General features: G+C 45.8%; 2 protein-coding genes across 2 annotated transcripts in view; both read left to right on the top strand.

The window, feature by feature from the left end:
• Nucleotides 1-1757: 1757 nt before the first annotated feature.
• On the top strand, nucleotides 1758-12816 carry LOC103607700 (stromal interaction molecule 1-like; the record flags this gene model as incomplete). The annotated part of the gene is made up of 6 exons (XM_008592175.1): nucleotides 1758-1993; nucleotides 2523-2623; nucleotides 2904-3139; nucleotides 4345-4437; nucleotides 6236-6302; nucleotides 10908-12816. Coding segments are annotated over 6 exons (1250 nt in total), but the record flags the coding sequence as incomplete, so codon positions are not given.
• An 886-nt stretch (nucleotides 12817-13702) lies between these two features.
• RRM1 (ribonucleotide reductase M1) overlaps nucleotides 13703-18921 on the top strand; it is a 47389-nt gene continuing 42170 nt past the window's right edge. The window contains exon 1 of the mRNA XM_008592173.1: nucleotides 13703-13948. Coding sequence (XP_008590395.1) covers nucleotides 13930-13948 — 19 coding nt within the window. The 5' untranslated portion in view covers nucleotides 13703-13929. The remainder of the gene's footprint in view (nucleotides 13949-18921) is intronic.

Genomic DNA, 18921 nt, shown 5'->3' with positions numbered 1-18921 from the left:
AGTCCGTTTTGTGTTGCTATAACAGAAATACCTGAGACTGGGTAATCTATAAAGGAAAGAGCTTTATTTGGCTTATGATTCTGGGAAAACTGCTTCTGGTGTGAGCCTCAGGCTGCTTCTACTCATGGCAGAAAGTGGCAGGCAGACGGTGGGTACAAGTAGATCACATGGAGAGAGGAAGCAAGAGAGAGAGAAAGAGAGGTGCCAAACAACAAGCTCTTGCAGGAACTAATAGAGCGAGAACTCACTCTTTACTCCCCCCTCCCCCAGGGAGAACATTAATCCATTCATGAGGGATCTGCCCCCATGACTCAATCAGTTTTCAACACTGCCACATTGGAGATCAAATTTCCACATGAGTTTTGGAGAAGACAACACATCAAAACTCCATCAGATGGCATTAATCCTTTTATGAGGGTGGATCCCTCATGACCTTAATGTCTTTTAAAGGTCCCACCACTTCTCAACACTGTTACATTGGGGACCAAACCTCAACATGAGTTTTGGTGGGGACAAACCACATTCAAACTTGGTATTTTAGTTTCTAAGTTATCTGTTCTTCATTTTAAATCTACAAAACCAGGAGTGGGCCATTTTATAATTTCTTTTTCAAGGAACATAAACCAAGTAAAGATTGCTACTCTCACTGGCTCTCAAAGGAATTAACGTATTCTGTCCTTAGCTAAGGCCCTTCTGGTCTATCTTAGGCTTTGGAGGGGATCTCAGGCTTGCTATTGGATACTTGCCTCATTGGCTGAAGTTGGGAATAATGAGACCGCTTTCAATCCCTGTTTTCTGGGATTCTGACCAGCTGAAGTTCAGTGTCCAGATGGGGGAGTTGGGGATCACTTGTACTGGCAGCCTGGGTGAGATAGCAAGGAATCCAGTATATATCATGTCAGTATATACTTTCAGGGAGTGCTTTGTGACTACCTCCTTCATTGTATTCTCATTGCAGAGAAGTCAGTGAGGAGATTTGTGCTTATATGTTGGTCCTTTCATGTTTTGACCTCTGTTGGCAATGTCAATGTTATGTGTAGGCATGCTCATTGTCTTCCCACCTGGTAGACAGTACTTTTCAAAGCCTGCTTGCCCTGCTCATTGAGAGAATCATAAACAGTCTCTAAGCTAAAGGAGAATGTAGGGAGTATTCAGGCCAATGCCCTTTTGGGGTAGCAATCATTTTCAAGGCTGCTCTGACATGAGCTCTTCACATACCTCCCCTGACAGAGAGCTCACTCTCTCCTGAGATCACTTCCTCACTGATGGATTTTCATTCAACACAGTCCCTCCTCACACTGAATTAAGATCTGCTGTAGGGCCACACAGCCAGTTGAGTGACAGGCCAGGGACCAGAACCAGATTTCCAGATTCCCAGCCAAGTGCTTTTTCTGCCACATTGTGATGTATTGAGGTTCAAGCAAAGACCCTTATTTTCAGTAAGATGATTCACTAGCTGACCTGCTCCTGAGAAGATCAAGAAAGATTGCTGAGACTAGCTGCATGACCAGGAGAGTCAGCTGACGTGATGGAAAAGAATGCCCTAGTCTGGGAGCAAAAAAAATCTCAATTTGTTTCCTGCTGATCAGGAGCAAAAAAAAAAAAAATCTGAATTAGAGTTCTGGTTGACACTGTTGACTGTGTGACCTTGAGTAGGTCACTTTCCTTCTCTGAGCTTGCTTAATACAGAGAATAATACTTGCCCTTTCTCTCTCCTGGGGGAGTTGTAAAGCAGATATGAACTCTGAATTCTGAAGCATCGTTCAGAGGTATTGGAGAAGGTCTTAGTAGCAGTAAATGGACTCACATCCTCTTGGCTGCACAGGTTCGAGAGGCTTTGAGGAAAGCGGAGAAGGAGTTAGAATCACACAGCTCATGGTATGCTCCAGAGGCCCTTCAGAAGTGGCTGCAGCTGACACATGAGGTGGAGGTGCAGTACTACAACATCAAGAAGCAAAATGCTGAGAAGCAGCTACTGGTGGCCAAGGAAGGGGTGAGACCTGCCCTCCTGCTGCTCTCTTCTCTTCTCCTTGCCCTCCTCCCTTTTACCTGCCTTTCTTCCTCTTCTGTCCCCTCACTGTCCCTCCTATTGGCAAAGAGATATCCTGGTGTAGTGGGTTCTGTTTCTTTTCCTAACATACAGCTTCTGATGATGTCTTCAAGCTTCTGGAGGAGGGAATGAGGGTGTGGGAGTACTCTCACCTGTCTTTTGGGAAAGATGAAGCAAGTGGAGTCAGGTAGAGGGAAAGTTCTGCCAGTCCCAGGTTGCCATGGGGACAGAGGTCCTCCTGGGGCTAGGGCACTGTCAGGGGACGCTTTTCCTGTTTCTCTCATTTCTCTATTTTCTCCTTTCTTTTTTTCCCCTCCCCTTGCTTCCTTTCCCCTTTCCCTCCTTTTCTTCCTTTTCCTTGTGCAGCCTAAGTTGTGTTAGAAAGAGGGGTACGCAGCTACAGGAAGGCCTTTCTCATTTCTTCCAACCTCTAATCCCTGCTCTCTTTAAGCTGGGGGCCTCATCTTTGCAGGCTGAAAAGATAAAAAAGAAGAGAAACACACTCTTTGGCACCTTCCATGTGGCCCACAGCTCTTCCCTGGATGATGTGGATCACAAAATCCTAACGGCTAAGTAAGTAGCACTACTTATCCACTCTGGCAATGTCCATACCATCCTCAGAATTTGAGGGTGCACAGGGCCTCTAACCCCAACTCCATTTCTTCACTGGTGGAGGGAATGCTGTGGTATCCTGCCCAGCCTTGATCCAGCTCCCACCTTGCTCTAAGTTTATGAGCTCATTGTGTTTTTTATTCACATATATTCCCCCAACTTGTTCCTCTGAGAAGAGGCCTCATTCCTTTTGGGGTTCACACCTAGTTCATGTCTGCAGTTCTCTTTCATCTGTCTTCAGGCAAGCACTGAGTGAGGTGACAGCAGCTCTGCGGGAGCGCCTACACCGCTGGCAACAGATTGAGATCCTCTGTGGCTTCCAGATTGTCAATAACCCTGGCATCCACTCACTAGTGGCTGCCCTCAACATAGACCCCAGCTGGATGGGCAGTACACGCCCCAACCCCGCCCACTTCATCATGACTGACGACGTGGATGATATGGACGAGGAGATTGTGTCTCCCTTGTCCATGCAGTGTAGGTGACCTCTTTGGTGGGGATGAGGGAAGGAGCCTTTGATGCATGAGTGAAGAAGTCTGTGGCTTCTGTTTTGCTTAAACAATAAATGGGCCAGATATCCAGGAAGATAATTCAACTCATGACCTTGGTCAATAAAGCACAATTTGCATCAGGATATTTCTTTATAGTTGTCCTTTTGGTGGTTTTCCTTGCTATATGCTCTGTCTGCCCCTCTGGGTCTATTGTGTTAAGTGTCTCCCTTTATTTGTTTTTTCTCTTTATTCTCCACCCCCTCCAATTATCTACCTGTATGAAAAATAATCTCCTTTAGTGATTCACAATGCAAAAATGGCATTCATTTTGACTATTTATTGCATTTATTTTCATTTTATGTTTCTTTTTCTTAATTGCTAAAGTAGATGAATGGAATGATGTCTCTCTCTCTCTCTCTCTCTCTCTCTCTCTCTCTCTCTGCCTTTTTGTGTGAGGCCCCATGGGGTACTAGTCCCTTAAAGTGATATAGCCCTAAATCCTCCAAGTTCAAAAGGCATTCTTGCCTAGGAGGGATCTCCTGTGCCAGCACGTCTGGCTTTCCACCTGAATTCTTGGACCTTCTCATCCTCTGTCCTGGGTCTTCCCTCTTCCTTCCCTCCCCTGCAAGAGATGGGAGCTGAGTAGAGCAAAGCTGAAAGAGGCAACACTCTGGGAATTCTTCAGTGAATGAAGGGACTTACCCCTTATTGATCCACAGTTGAATTTCTCTTTGGATCAGAAGCTATTTTAGGTACATAGAATAGACCTTCTGGTAAAACTATTGTCCTGGGCCCATATCCTGCCAGTGAGGAAGGGATGCCATAAAGCTGGGTCTAGGTTAAGGACTCACTTTCAGAAGGCCAGATTCACTTAGGCTGGATTCCTATTCCAGGCAGAATTTATTTGTAAATTTCATCAGTGATACTTTGTCCCTGGCCAAGTCTCTTTGTCTCCCTGATCTGATATCTTGTCAGGACTTTAGTCAAAGGTTAGGATCAGTGACACATGCAGAGCTTGGTCTTGACTTACTGATCTAAATGCTCCTATGTTCTCCAGGTTGGGAAGGATCTTCATTAGCTCTGAGCTACCTGCCCCCTGCCCCCAGTCCTTCCCTTATTACATTGATGGGCAGGCTGAAGCCCTCCATAAATCAGATTCTCTTCTCCTTTTGGCCTGGCTGTTGACCCTAGATGCTGCCTGGCTGATGGGGCGTAGGTTCAGTGACCGCTCTCTCTGCTCAACATCCGCCGGCTCGGATGATCAGTCCCTCTGGAAATACCCGGGTTTGAGGAGCCCCTTTGGGGCTTTGGTTTTTCTGACTTTTGGGACTAAACCAACACTCCTACTCTATGGGCCCCTTCTGCGTGCCTCACACCCCTGCCTGCTCCCTTAATCTCAGCACTGTCCCTACTAACTGCAGGGAGGGGTTCGGGGGTGAGAAGAATCAGTCTGCTCATCCAGGGGCTGGAAATAGAAGACCATGGTGATGGAAGGCTTTCGCTTCTCCCTTCAGCACAGCTACACAGATGTCCTGGTGGCCTTTCTTCTAGCTGTGCTGGAAGGGAAAGATGAAAGGAAAGAATACCCCTCTCTTTTCTCATTTTCATGTTTCTCTCTTTTCCTCCCTGTTTTCCCCTTCTTCTGCCTCTTCTCCTCCCTGTTACAGCCTTCCTCTTCCTTGTAAGCCTTGCTCTCATTCCTTAAAAGCCACCAGCCATTGAAGTCCTGCCTCCCCAACTCTCTATCACTATGGACTGTGCTCTCTTCCTCCTAGCCTTTCTAAGGCTTCTGTCACCCTTGTAACCTGGCCCTTTCTTCCATCTTTAGAGAAAAAGCAGAGCAGCTCATTTAGCAGGGTAGAGGAGAAAGAACGAATGTCTGTATTATTTTCTCAGTTACAGCTGGGAGTGAGCCCAAGGGGGATGCTCTACCACATTTCTAAGTTACCTGTTGCCCATGTACCCCTTCACTGGGCATGTGGCCATCTTACAGGAGGCTGATTTGCAGCGTTGATACAAGAGCTGTTTCTTTGTTGTTTACATGCTTATTAGAGGAAATTTAGAAAGTAAAAAAGAATAAATATTAGCATAAAAAAGGCATCTGTATCCTACCATATTTGAGCACCTTTTCTTTCAATGTTTTGTCTGTGAATTTTTTTATGTGATTGAGATAATTATAACTACTACCATTTATTGAGTGCCATGACCTGTGTCAGGTGCTTTAAAGACATTATCTTGAAGTTTCAGAATAATCCTCTGAGATTTTAGAAATTAGGAATTAAAATGGGGAAGTTGCTCATGTTCACAGGTAGAAATGGAAAGGCCTGATTTCACATTCTAGTGTTTTGTAGTCCAGTGCTTCATACAATTTTGTATCCTTTTTTTTCCCCCTTGGGCATTTTAATAGGCATTTCCCAGTTCTTAAAATCTTTTTATAAGCACACACACACACACACACACACACACACACACACACATTTTTTTTTTTTTTGACAGCTGGCTAGTACAGTGACGGAACCCAGGACCTTGGTGTTATCAGCACCATGCTCTAACTGAGCTAACCAGCCAGCCCAAGCATAATTTTTAATAGCTTTATAGTCTACCAGCAACTGGCTATATTATTATTTTCCCATTGTTCTACCTTTACGTTTACTTTCATACAATTATTAATGATGAGGTGATGAACACGTTTAAGTCCTTATCTACCTTGTGAATTATTTCCTGAGATTGGCTTTCTGAAAAGGCTGGTTCTTAGTGCTCTCCCGGACCTTGCCCCAAGCCCTTATCCTACCCTGCCCTGCCTGTATCTTCCCACTAACCACCTTGCCACCTTCCTTTATAGTGGCCTTAGGTCTCCTTCCATTGGAATTGCTACTAAAACTGACCTGGGCACCTCATCTTCAATTTCCTTTCCTTTTCAGGACCCTTGGTGGGAGGTTTCTGGGAGGAGGTGCTCCATTCTCCAGATTGGGAATCAGATGCCCAGAGTGGTCTCCAGCAGGCATTTCTACATGGGTACCTGCTTGCCTGCCAGCCCAAAGTGGGCTGGCCCTTTCTCACATTTTCTTCATTCTCCTTGCAGCCCCCAGCCTGCAGAGCAGTGTCCGGCAGCGCCTCACGGAGCCACAGCATGGCCTGGGATCTCAGAGGTTGGTAGAGGGAGAGGCTGGCCACTTCTTGACAAGCCGGGTATCTCTGCGGCGAATGCGCAGCCTCTCATCTGGACAGTCTTTCAGTTCTGAAGGCTCCGGGACCAGCCCTCCATCTGCTTCTGTTCCTTCTTCCTGCTCCTCTTCCACCACCACCACCACCATCACCACCGTCCATGTCCTCCCTGTTTACTACCACCACAGCACTTCCTATTTCCTCCAGACGGAGCCTTACCCTGACCCACCCCCTTCTGACAGCACCACTGTGATGCCTGGGCATTCAGAGAGCTTGGGGTATCAGCTGTCTATCTTCTCTTTCTTTTTTCTGTTCCTTACCTTTCTGCTTCTTTTACCTTGTCCTCTGCCTGCTGGCTGCTGCTTGGTCAACTCTGGGGTGTGTGCAGTGGAGAATCTTCTCCTTGTCCTGTCCTTTCCTAGCTCTGGACTCCTTTTTAAGGTCAGCCTAATTCCCTACACCTTTCTCCCATTCTCTGTTTGGGGTTTGCTGACTCCAAAAGTGAGTAACAACCCTCTTCCTCATGATCTTATAGCACTTTTACCTAAACTATGCTCTTTCACATCAATTACCTCAGTGGGACCCCCACTCCCTTTACTCCTTCAACAAGCATTTATTGTTGTCTACTCTGTGCCAACCTCTTCTGGGTATTCACAGATGATAAGATACAATGCAGCCATTAAAAACTACAGTCTGGTCTGGGAGAGGTACATAAATAATTATGTAACAATTTGATAAGTGCTATGAGGGTGTTGAGGAAGGAGTGACTAACAGTGTGTATCTGGGTGGAATGTTTCATAAAAGAGATGACATTTGTGCTAATACCTGGTGTGCAGGGAATGGAGAAAGAGTCTTCTAGGCTGAGGAAACATGTGCAGAGGCTTGGAGGTTCAAGAGAATATGATATATTTGTGGTTAGAACATTAGATATGTGTTCATGGGAAGGGGAAGCAGATGAAGGGCTATGAAAAGCTAAAAGTTTTGGCCTTTACCCTCTAGGAGAACTGCAAAAGGTTTCTAAAATAAAGTGAACTGTTCATATTTGCATTTTAGAAATAACATTTTAGTGGTGTGTGTGAAGGAAGGAAGGGGAAGACTACAGAAATTTGGAAGTCATTGCAGTAGAACACTAGGGGAGGTAATGAGGTCTTGGGATAGAAAGAAGATGATTAATTTGGTGACTGAGTGTGGGCGTGAAGGAAAGGGAGGAATCTAGTATGACACCTAGGTTTCTAGCTTGAGTGACTGCCTGGATTCAGTGTCCTCAATGGAATTATGGAACAGAAGAGGGGACACAGGTTTGGGGATTTCAGACAGGAAAAGCTTATAGGTGAGGCAGGTAAAATGGTTCTGAAAGGTTTAGTAATTTCCCTTAGGTCCCACAGCTAATTAGGAGCAAGAGCATAGACTAGAACTTGGCTTACCATTCCAGGACACTCTTGGATATTTTTGTCCTTTTCTACAAGGTCTCAATAAGTCAACCGAAAACCAGTTGGTGGAAGTCTTTCTCCCACCACCTGGCCTGGCAGCTGCATGGACTTTCCCTGTTAATACCTCAAGATGATCAGCTAGGGTCAGAGGTAGTAGCCTTGACTATGCCTGGAACAAGGTTAGAGGACCCTCAAAAAGTCCCTCCTCTCTGGAAGTACTTCTCATCTCCAAAGTTGTGACCAAGGCCCAGTCCTGGCCTCTGGGCTGCAGGCTGCTTCCTCTGTGGCTTCCTTTTGTCTTTCCTCACTCTGGATACCTATCTCTCTGGCTCTGCCCCTTGAACCCATGGACAGTTATCCTTGAGGACTATTCCTTTTTCTTCCACAAAGGTACTGCCCTTACTAGAATTATTACTCAGCAGAGCTGCTCATTTTTACTCTCATCCTCATTTTCATCAAAAAGCCTCGGGAGGGAGACTGCCCCTCCCAATGCAGATGGAGAGGGTTGAATTGGGTTGGGGAAACTAGGGGATGCTGTAAATCTCATGCTTCAAGGCCTAAGCTGAGGGCAGTTGGGAGGTATGGTGGGGAGGTACTTGCATCTGCCTGGCCCGTTCACTCTTAATTTTCTTTTGCACCATGCACCAGAGGATCATCTCTAAAGGCAAACAGGCTCTCTAGTAAGGTTAGTAGCTTGGAATGGGAATCCAAGACAGCCTAGCCTTTGGGGAGGGACACCGCTGGCCTGAATGGTCTCAAAGATCAGGGAGGGAAGGTGAGCCTGCCTCAGTGGGCCTTTTCCCTCCTACATCTCCGTAGGCTTCCTCTGAGATTCTTATCTTATTTTGGCAGTCTCAGCTTTTGGTTGATGAGGGAAGCATAGAAGGATGGGAATCAAGGCCAAATGGTGCTGTAAGCCAGGAAAAGTGAGGCTGGAAGGGCCCCAACCTCTTGACTTCTCTTTCTTGGTGTTAGAGGGCCCCTTTTCTCAGTATGATTGTTCCCCAGAACTTCCTTGGCACCTGGCTGTGTGGAGAAGGCAGGATATGGAGAAGATCATTTTGGGGCTTAGAGAAACAAGGATACATTTAGATGGAAGTAAGGACAGTGTCAGATATATAAAACCAAATGAGACTGAATATTTGTAAACACTAGAGTATATGGCTGAAACAGCATTTGTAGAATGGAAGCTGGAGCTGGAATTGTTCTCTGTTATCCCCTGAGTCCAGGAAGTTACTCCAGGAAGGTACCATGGAAAGTATTAGTAGTTCAGGAAGGTACAGGAAGATACTGAGTCCAGGGAGGTACCATGGAGGGACTGCTTAATTACTAGTTTCCTATTGAGAATTAAATCTATAATAGCTAGGATACAACCCCCTGTTTTTGCCTATTTCAGGGGCCTGGTGCCCTCCCTAACCTCTTCTGTTTTTTATTTAAAACATTTTTTAAAATTTATTTTTTATTTTATTTTTTGGTGGCTGGCCGGTACAGGGTTCTGAACCCTTGACTTGGTGTTATCAGCACCAGTCTCTAATAAGATGAGCTAATCGGCCAGCCCATAAATTATTTTTAATTGAAACAAATTGATTGTACACATTTATGGGACACAGAGTTATATTTCAATCTCCTTAACTTCTGACTCTTATAGGACTTCTTTCCAGGTCCTATGGTGCTCCTCCCCACTTCTGACTCTTTTCCTTTGGCTTCCTGACTCAGATGTTTAAACATTTCCCTTAGCCCTCTCCTTTGCTTCTGCTGTGGGTTCTGAGGCCTCTGGAAAGTAGAAGGAGGGTTCAGGATTGGCAGAGGAATCCCATATCTCCCTTTTGTCTGTAGAGGCAGGAAGAGTGGCCTCTGGAATTGGTTTATGGTCTTCTTAGGAACAGCCATCCCCATAAAGGGTCTCAAGTTCCTGGACTAGCCTCTGAGTGTGCATGTCCAGTGTGCAGTGGCATATCCCTATAACTCAGCCTTGCAAAGAAGCCTGTGTTGACTAGCCCCACTGTGGCCCTTTCAGTTTGGCTGGCCTCATCATTTTCATTCCCACAATACTTTCTACATTTCCAACTGCTTTGCCAACATATTTGATCCTCCAGTCTTTTAAGATAATTGAATTGGTATTATCTTCATTGGGCCAAAATTGAGAAGCAGCAAATTTAGATGACTTGTCCAAAATGACATAGAAGAGTGTAGAGCTCTTCTGGAACACTGCTCCTTAAAGGCCAACATCCTGTCTTTCTATGCCTCCTTACATTCTCTCTGTCAGCAGAGCTCTGAAAGAGACGCTATCCTTCCTACTGCCACTACAGACTTTGATTTGAACTCTGCAGTACTTCTCTGTGACCTTATTTGAAACCTTTGAGAGGATTAGAAGAGGCAGCATCCTGGCCTTTTGGAGTGGCTGAGGGATTATTTGCAAGGCTGTTCTAACTTTCTCCTCCCCAGCCTGGGTCAGGTCCACTGACTGCATGTGCCCTGTTCCTTGGGGCCTGGCCCAGACTGGGTGTATGACAGGGTATGACAGAAGTAAGTGGGGGAGGAAGGCATGCAAAGTGGTTACTTAGAACGGCATGTAGGTTCTGTGTTAGATTAGGGTTAAGTCCTAAGAAATCTAGCCAGCTATGGGAGGGCAGAGACTTAAATGAGGAGGATATCTGTAGAATTTAAGCCTATGATTGCATCAATTAAGAGTCTGAGCATTCAGCAGTGGTTGGGTCCAGGCATTGGAAAACCCTTTGCCAGACAAATGATGGTATAATGACATTTGTTTTTGTTTCCTATTGTCTGTTTCTTCTCTCCCTATCACTTTTCTCTTTCTTTTTCTCTCCTTGGTCCTTCTTATTTCTGCCTATTTCTCCTTTTGCTTTTCTTCCTCCACAATTGTACTCTTCTCTGTCTCTTCCACAATCTATCCTAATTCCCTATTCCTGCCTCCTCTCTTATCCTGTACTTATGGTCTACTCAACTTCCTTCTATTCCCCATTACTCTGTCCTTCCCCCCTGCCTGTTCATCCTATTTATCTCTCCTGCTCTCCTTCTATTCCCATTTTTGTACCCTGTCCTTGTCTTCTTACGTTGTCCCTCTCTACTCTTCAACTTTCCCCTTGTCTCCCTATCCTGCATGTGTTCCTTTCTTCCTCTCTACCCTATGTCTTTCAGGGATTTGACCAATTCTGATTCGGAGTCCTCCCTCCACATGAGTGACCGCCAACGTATGGCCCCCAAACCTCCTCAGATGAGCCGTGTTGCAGACGAGGCTTTCAGTGCCATGACTTCCAATGGCAGCCACCGGCTGACTGAGGGGGTCCACCCAGGGTCTCTGGTGGAGAAACTGCCTGATAGCCCTGCCCTGGCCAAGAAGGCATTACTGGCTCTGAACCATGGGCTGGACAAGGCCCACAGCCTGATGGAGCTGAGCCCCTTAGCCCCACCTGGTGGCTCACCACCTTTGGATTCTTCCCATTCTTATAGCCCCAGTTCCCCAGACCCAGACACACCATCTCCAACTGGGGACAGCCGAGCCCTGCAGGCCAGCCGAAACACACGCATTCCCCACCTGGCTGGCAAGAAGGCTGTGGCTGAGGAGGATAATAGCTCTATTGGTGAGGAGACAGACTCCAGCCCAGGTCGGAAGAAGTTTCCACTCAAAATCTTTAAGAAGCCTCTTAAGAAGTAGGCAGGATGGGGGTGGCAGTGGTGGGACAGCTTGTCCTTCCCTGGGTCTTCTGCATCCCCTCCCTTCCCTTGCTTCAAGACCTCTTGCCCCTAGAGTGGGGCATGGGAGGGGCTGGCCCAGGGGCCTAGGACTGTACATACCTGCCTCCCTCATCCTTGGGTCTTTCATCATTATTTATTAACTGACCACCATGGTCTGCCTGCCCTGCCTCCCTCCCAACCATGGGCTGCTGCTCTCACTTCCTCTCCACTTCAGTGCATGTCTTAGTTGCTGTCCCCTCAGCTCCCAGCTCCACCTCTAGGGTCCAGCTTCTGTCTCTGCTGTCCCAGTTTTGAGGTTTGGTTTCTAGTTTCTGTCTCCTGCTTTCAGACTCCTCCCTCTCACCACTCACCAGCTTTCTTGCAGTTGCAGGGAAGATAGGAGGAGTAACTTGTGACACCTGTGCCTCAGATCTGTTCCACCCCACCCACAATGGTTCTGTTTGCCCTAGACTGGGGCCTAAAGCCTAATCTTTGGAGTTTGTTCTTTGGGAGTGTCATGGTCCAGAGAGAACCTCATCCTAGAGCTCACTCAGGCCTCCAGAGGCCATAAGGAGTGAAACAAATCCCCAGACAATAAGCTACCAGAGAGTTTTGAAGAGAAGCTAGGTGTGGGGATGGATGGGAGAGACCTTTTTTAGTTGGAGCCAGAGCTATGGGCTATAAGGCAGTTGCCTTCTCTCTTCTCCCACCCACACCTGCCTCCCTCTTACCCCTGCTCCCCCACACTTCAGGAGGGATTGTCTCTAAGAGGTGCTGCCCCAGAGCTCCTCAAGCATCAATACTCCTGGGGCTCAGGACAATTGGCTCCCCTGGCCATGGGAGTCACAGCCATGATAGAGGGCTTTCATGGGCTTTGGAGCTGTTGGGCAAGGATGTTGTCATATTTTAAACCAAAAGACAAAACAAAAGTAAAAAAAGAAATCTCCTGAATTTCCCAAGTGCCTACACTGCATACTTCCCTTATCTGACCCCATTTTTATGTTACTTCATAGCCTGGGCCAGAGGCTCAAAAAGGACACAACTGGTTTGGGGAAGGGGTGGCTAAAGAAGATGGTATAGGTCAAGGCGGCTGTGTGACCACTTCCCACAACTCTTCCCACCCTCTAGATAACTCACTCCTTTACCTGTTTTTGCTATGGCTATAAAGGTATTTTCTCTCTGTCCCATTCCCTTCCATACCTTTATCCTGGGATCCTATTTTGGGCCTGAGGTGGGTGTACCTGGGGCTGGTCTTAGGAGGATGCTAGGCTGCAGACTGCCTTGTACCCCCTGGACACCCTCACATGGGTTTTTCTGTGTTACTTCATAAGACTTTGAAGTCCAATAAAGCATGTAGGAGATTTTAACCTTTGCTGGCTTTGACTCTCATTGTGTTCTCTCTGCTCTCTGTAGCATGACAGGGGATAAAAAAGAGACTGTTCTTCCTTTGCCCAGAGAAAACAAAACTTGAATGCACATCCCCAAAAGCTCTCTGGGTAGGGTTACCAGATAAAATACTAGATGCCCAGTTAAATTTGAATTTCAAATAATTTCTTTTAGTATAATTATGTCTCATGCACAATCAGAAGCTCCTACACCAGCCTTGTATATTAGGGTTCTTATCGGTTTTTACTCATCACATTCAGTCACCAAGTCCATCCTACCTCCTCAAGGCAACAGCTGCCTTATTACTGACCCTGTCTCTGCCACCGTACACTGGAAAACCCTAAAAGCATATTGGTCATGGCCCAGCCGTGCTTAAAACTCTCTCAGGTCTCCTGACTTCCGTCCAGATGAAATCCAAACACCTTTGGCCTAGCATTGGCTTTTTTCTAACTTTATTGAGTGCCAGGCTTTTTGCCAACCTAAGAGTCCTGAGCTGCCTAGGCTAGAGCCCACATTGGACGGTGTCTCGGGGCTATCATAATGTAACAGTCAAAATAAAGAGCATTCTGGATGGTTGGCTTCTGTCATTTCAAAAATATGTGAACCATCTTGACTTCGGCAGGACCGCGCAGGCGAGAGGAGCGCGCGCCTAACCTAGCGGGCTCTGCGTGCTACGTCAGTGCCCCGGGGCCCTGGGATTCGGCTTTGCCCATACACAACATGGCGGCAGGAGAACCGCGTTCCCAATGTGGCCCTGGGAGAGGCGCAGTCTTCTGGGCCTTGCCCAAACTCAACATGGCGGCTACAGGGCGCGCGTAGTCCTGCCCATCCGACCCCGGGCGTAGGCAGCGTCGAGTAGCGCCATTCGAACTCCGTCACGTCGCTTTGTGCGTCGCGGGTGGCGGGCGCGGGAAGGGGATTTGGATTGTCGCGCCTCTCCTCTGGTGAGGAAAGTGCTGGCTGGCTCCAGCTCTTGTCCGCGCGTTTGGAGCAGCGCCTGGAGCCCAACCCGTTGCACTCTACCACCTTCTCGATCCCGCCGGTGCCTCAGAGCTGCAGCCCCGTCTTGAATCGTTCAGCGCCTCAGCCACTAGCCGCGATGCATGTGATCAAGCGAGGTGAGGGGCCCGGGAGGGGGGTTAGGGGACGCGGGCTGCTGCTGCCGGCTCCGTATTACCCACGTCCGCCCGTCTCCGCCGCTTCCCGCCCTTCTCGCTGCGGCTTCCCGCCCTGTCAGCCAGCTTGGCTCTCTGTCTTCCGTCCGTCTGTCTCCATCCCTCTTATGGCCTTCAATCTGTGTCCCCTCGGCTTTGCCATCTTTCCGCCTTTCAAAAGAATAACACAAGTAGTTACTTTGTGCGCCCAGCGCTTTCCAGACACTGTTTTATTCCTCGCTACAAGCCTCTGAGAGAGGATTATTACTCCACAGACGAAGAAACTGAAGCTCAGAGAGGTTTCGGTGACTGACCCAAAGTCACCCAGTTAGTTGATGGTGAGGTCAGGATTACCCATAGCTGACAACAGTTTTATTTGAAAACTGTGGGAACGGGCCGGCCCGTGGCTCACTCGGGAGAGTGCGGTGCTGATAACACCACGGCCCCGAGTTCGGATCCCATATAGCGATGGCCGGTTCGCTCACTGGCTGAGCGTGGTGCTGACAACACCAAGTCAAGGGTTAAGATCCCCTTACCGGTCATCTTTAAAAAAAAAAAAAAAGAAAAAAAGAAAACTGTGGGATTGGTAATCCGTCCTAGGTACAGGAGGGAGCTAGGAAAGAAGACTGTACCCTACACAGGCACCTGTCAGTTTACTGATAGCTTTTGTGGGGTGAGGATAGGAGTGTGGGGTGGGAAAAAGAAAAAAAAGAAAGATCCTAGACACAGACAGCACCCTGGAGTTTGCCCTTTGTAAGAGATTGTGTTGCCTATGTCCTAGAAGTAGTCCCAGAGGAGAGTTTGGGACAGGGACTAACTGCCCTTCCCCTTCATGGGAAGAGAGACTGAGTCAAAGAAGGGTGGCCAACACATGTTCTGACAGGATGGGGATTGGGAAGAGTCACGTACTAGTATTCTTTCTCAACAGTTATTTTCCATTAGACTTGCGGAACCCTTGCCCTTGATGTTATCAACACTGTGCTCTAACCAACTGACCGAACCCACCAGCCTCTTCTTTTTCTTTCTTTTTTTTGGTGGTTGGGGATCCGAACCCTTGATCTTGGAGTTTTTCTTATGCCTTTTTTTGTGCTCAGCCCGAGGAGACAGTCCCTGCTTTGGGAGTAGGTTTAATGAGGTTGGAAAAACAAGAGCAACATATACTTAGAGAGCCAAATGAGACAGGTATGAACAAGTTTTCAGTGGAATCTACTTGCTTCTTTTTAAAGCAACAAAATTATTTCAAAATTGTAGGCATTTAGTAAATATTGGTTGATTGACTGGATGTTTCTCTTTTGTCCAGTGAGCTGTGAACATTTCAATGATGGAAATTTTTCTGTTCACATTTAGCACGGGACATGCCATGAATAGGTGCTCAAAGAGTATATGGGAATAATTATGTCAAAATGTAGTATATGCGGGTAGGCAGGTAGATGATTTGGTGGTGTCCAGGTTGGTTTAACTACAGCCAAGAGATAGAGGTGGACAATGGTGGCCCTTCTTCCCGTTTTTAGTTTCTTGAGAGCATCATACTCTGAATTTCCCTAGCCCCCCATTTTAGCCGATGAGACCAAAGACCAAAAACACATTGTTGGTCCATTCCAGTGAGTGAGAGATGAGCATCTAGTTTTCAACTTCTAGAAAGAGATATGGGAGAGATGTTTGAGGATGGTCTTATTATAATCAGTAAGAAAGACGAATTGAAAACTATGGACTCCTTGGGCTGGTGGGTTAACTAACTTGGGAGAGCATGGTGCTGATAACACGAAGGTCAAGGTTTGGATCCACTTACTGTCCAGCTGGCCACCCCCCCAACCCCCCCCAAAAAGAAAATTTATGACTCAAGATTACCAGAGTGGGTAACACCTCTGTGTTGAACTTTTAAAACCTTTTGGCTCTAACCAACTGAGCTAACTGGCCAGCCCTCAAGTATTTACTAAATGTGCTAATATCTTGCTAAATACTGTGAGGGAAATCATAGAGGGAGAAGACAGCTCCATCTTCAGAAATGTTAAAGTCGTTAGGAATTTAGGAATAATCCATATGAGAATTATTAGATAAGGGAATACTGGATGAGTTTTTCTTTTTTTTTTTGGCAGCTAACTGGTATAGGGATCTGAACCCTTGCCCTTGGTGTTATCAACACTGTGCTCTAACCAACTGAGCCAATGGGTTTTTTTTTTTTTTTGTCAGTTGGCCATTATGGGGATCTGAACCTTTGATCTTGGGAGTTTTTCTTATCTGCTATCTTGAGCTATTTTTCCTAATGGGAGAGTATAATTCCTCAAGGAAATTTAGGTTAAAAAAGTACTATACTTGATCTTAGCCAAAAGGCCCAGAAGCGATTAGGTTAAAAAAAATGAAATAGAAGTTGAGAACTATTGCAGTAAATGAGAAGTAGCTGACTGAGTTGTAAGCAGTACTTTGAAATTTAGTATAGTGTTTTCAAAACTTTGGATTATAACCCACAGTAAAAAATACATTTCACATACATGTACATGTATGTATGTATATACATAAAACTGAAACAAAAGTTTATAAAAGAATATCTTCTAAAGCATCCATTGCACTCAGTCTCTTCTATTCTAGATCCTTTCCCTATCCCTCCCTCTAATTCCGTTCACAGTCCATTATATTATTTTACAACTCCATGTGCTGGATACTGCGCTGGCACTGGGATTATAGTGGTGAGTAGGCAGACATGGTTCCTGCTTTCAAAGATCTTATAATCAATTGAGAAAGATAGATAAATAAAAAAGTAATGTAATAAAATATGATAAATACCCCCATAGATAAAGTACAGGCTATAGTAGCCCATTCATTCAGTTATTTAGAGAGCATCTATTCAGTATCTCTTTATACAAGGTACTGTTTTTAGTGCTGGAGATTCAGCAGTGAACAAAGCAGGCTAAGTCCCTTTTCTCATGGAATTTATATCCTAATGTAGGTGGGAATGGTAAGTGTGCACACAAAATGAGTAAACATATAAGAATTGCTTAATTTGAGGTAGTGATAAGTGAGATGATGATGATAAAACAGGGTAACGTGATACAGATGAATGAGAAAATAACCTTGGATTGGGTAGTCAGGGAAGGCCTCCTAAGAAGCTGACATTTGAGCTGAGCCCTGAATAATACTAAGAGCCAGCTATGTGAAAATCTGTGGCCTGAACATTACAGATGGAGGGAATAGAAAGTTCATAGCTTGTAGAAAAGGCACATCTTTGGTCTTATAGGATTAGTGAAGTCTTCCTAAAGAGAGAATAATCAAAAACAGCTTATAACCAAGAGGCTTTCAATTAATATTCTAGAGGATTTCAGAAGAGGAAGAGGTCAACATGAGTTACAATGGTTGGGGCAGGTTTCATGGAGATGTGAGAGTTGGAGGATGAGTAGGAGTTAGATGTATGGAAAGGTGCAATAGGGACTTTTAGGCAGAGTAAGGTATAAGGAATGATGCATATGTGGGAATGGGAGGCCCTACTGCGACTTAAGATATTTCACAGGGAATAGTAGAAGAGATGAGGTGAGGCTAAAGTAAGGAAGACCTTGCTTGAGAGAAGAGGATAATGTAAGCAGTGAGAAACAGGGATTAGTGATGTGATGAAATCAGCATCTGGGTTGAAAAATTGACCAAGTGGAAGGACAAGCTAGAGAACAATGGGTAATTGGACCTTTAGACATTTAGTCTGCCTCCCATTCTCCAGTGTGAGTTAAGACCATGTACTTTTCGTCAGTTTCCTGATTAACTTCAGAACTTTTGGCAGCTGCAGAATTCTCTCTGCTAATGTTGCTTTGTGGTTACCTGTCTGCCTATAAAGCCATTGGTAGAGCACTGAGGACTCAATCTCAGTATGTGCCAGTTTTGATCTGTTCTAGAGTTGATCACTGCAATAATGAGTCTGGTCAGAAAAGTAGGTCACATGGTATGCAGAAAGAGAAGGGCTATCTTAGTGTTACTGTATCAGTGTAGAAGAAAAAGCAACTCGTTCCAGAGGGGTTAGTTCTTCATCAAACATTTGAGAACTTACCTTGTGCCAGGCACTAAATTTGAGAATACAGATGTGAAGGAGAAGGCCAAATGTAAACATATTTAAAATATTGCCTATTTAACTAGTTACAAAGGATTATAGGTGCACAGAGAAGACAAAAAGTAGAGCAGTATGAGACACTAACTTTTCTTGTGTGCCTATGGTGTATCACATACTGTGTTCGATGTGTTTTCCCAATAAGAGCTGCTTTATTTTTAATAATATTTAAAATTACAACTATACCAAAGTTATTATAACCAAAGCACTTTTTGCCTTATCTCATTTTATTGTTATAATAAACTGATGAGGTAAGTGGAATAGGTATGATAATTATCCTCCTTCTACAAATGAAGATCTGTGACTGATCATGTTATGTGGCTTGCCTGAGATTCAGCCTATTTAGTGGTTGAATAGCTACTATTCTTGGTAAGAGTAAATAAAGGTTGGATGAGCTACTATTTGAGGTTAAACTAAGAATAGTGGGACTTTTTATCTGGAAGGACAAAGAGGGATGTGATCTAAGTCCAAAATCATGAAAGGAATAACTAGATAAGGGGTACATGTATTTGCTTACTATATCCCCAAAATATTAAAACTAAAAGGTTGCCTCTGGAAGATTGTCTTGAATTACAATTAGAAATACTTCTTTAGGGCCGGCCCGGTGGTGCACTGGATAGTGCGCTGCTTGGGAAGTGCGGCGGCGCTCCCGCCCGAGGGTTCGGATCCCGCATACAGACCGGTTCCCGCTCACTGGCTGAGCGAGGCGCGGGAGCAACGCCGAGGGTTGCAATCCCGTTGCCGGTCCCCGGTCCGGTACGGGGGCAACACTGAGGGTTGCAATCCGTTGCCGGACACGGAAAAAGACAAAACTCAACCCCACTGCTTTGTGACCTCTAAGTCCCACAATGAC

Source organism: Galeopterus variegatus, unplaced genomic scaffold, assembly GCF_000696425.1.
Source record: "Galeopterus variegatus unplaced genomic scaffold, G_variegatus-3.0.2 Scaffold7634, whole genome shotgun sequence".
In the NCBI taxonomy this organism is placed as follows: Eukaryota; Metazoa; Chordata; class Mammalia; order Dermoptera; family Cynocephalidae; genus Galeopterus; species Galeopterus variegatus.
Note: the sequence above shows the minus strand (reverse complement) of the source record. Positions and strands in the feature narration are given on the sequence as shown.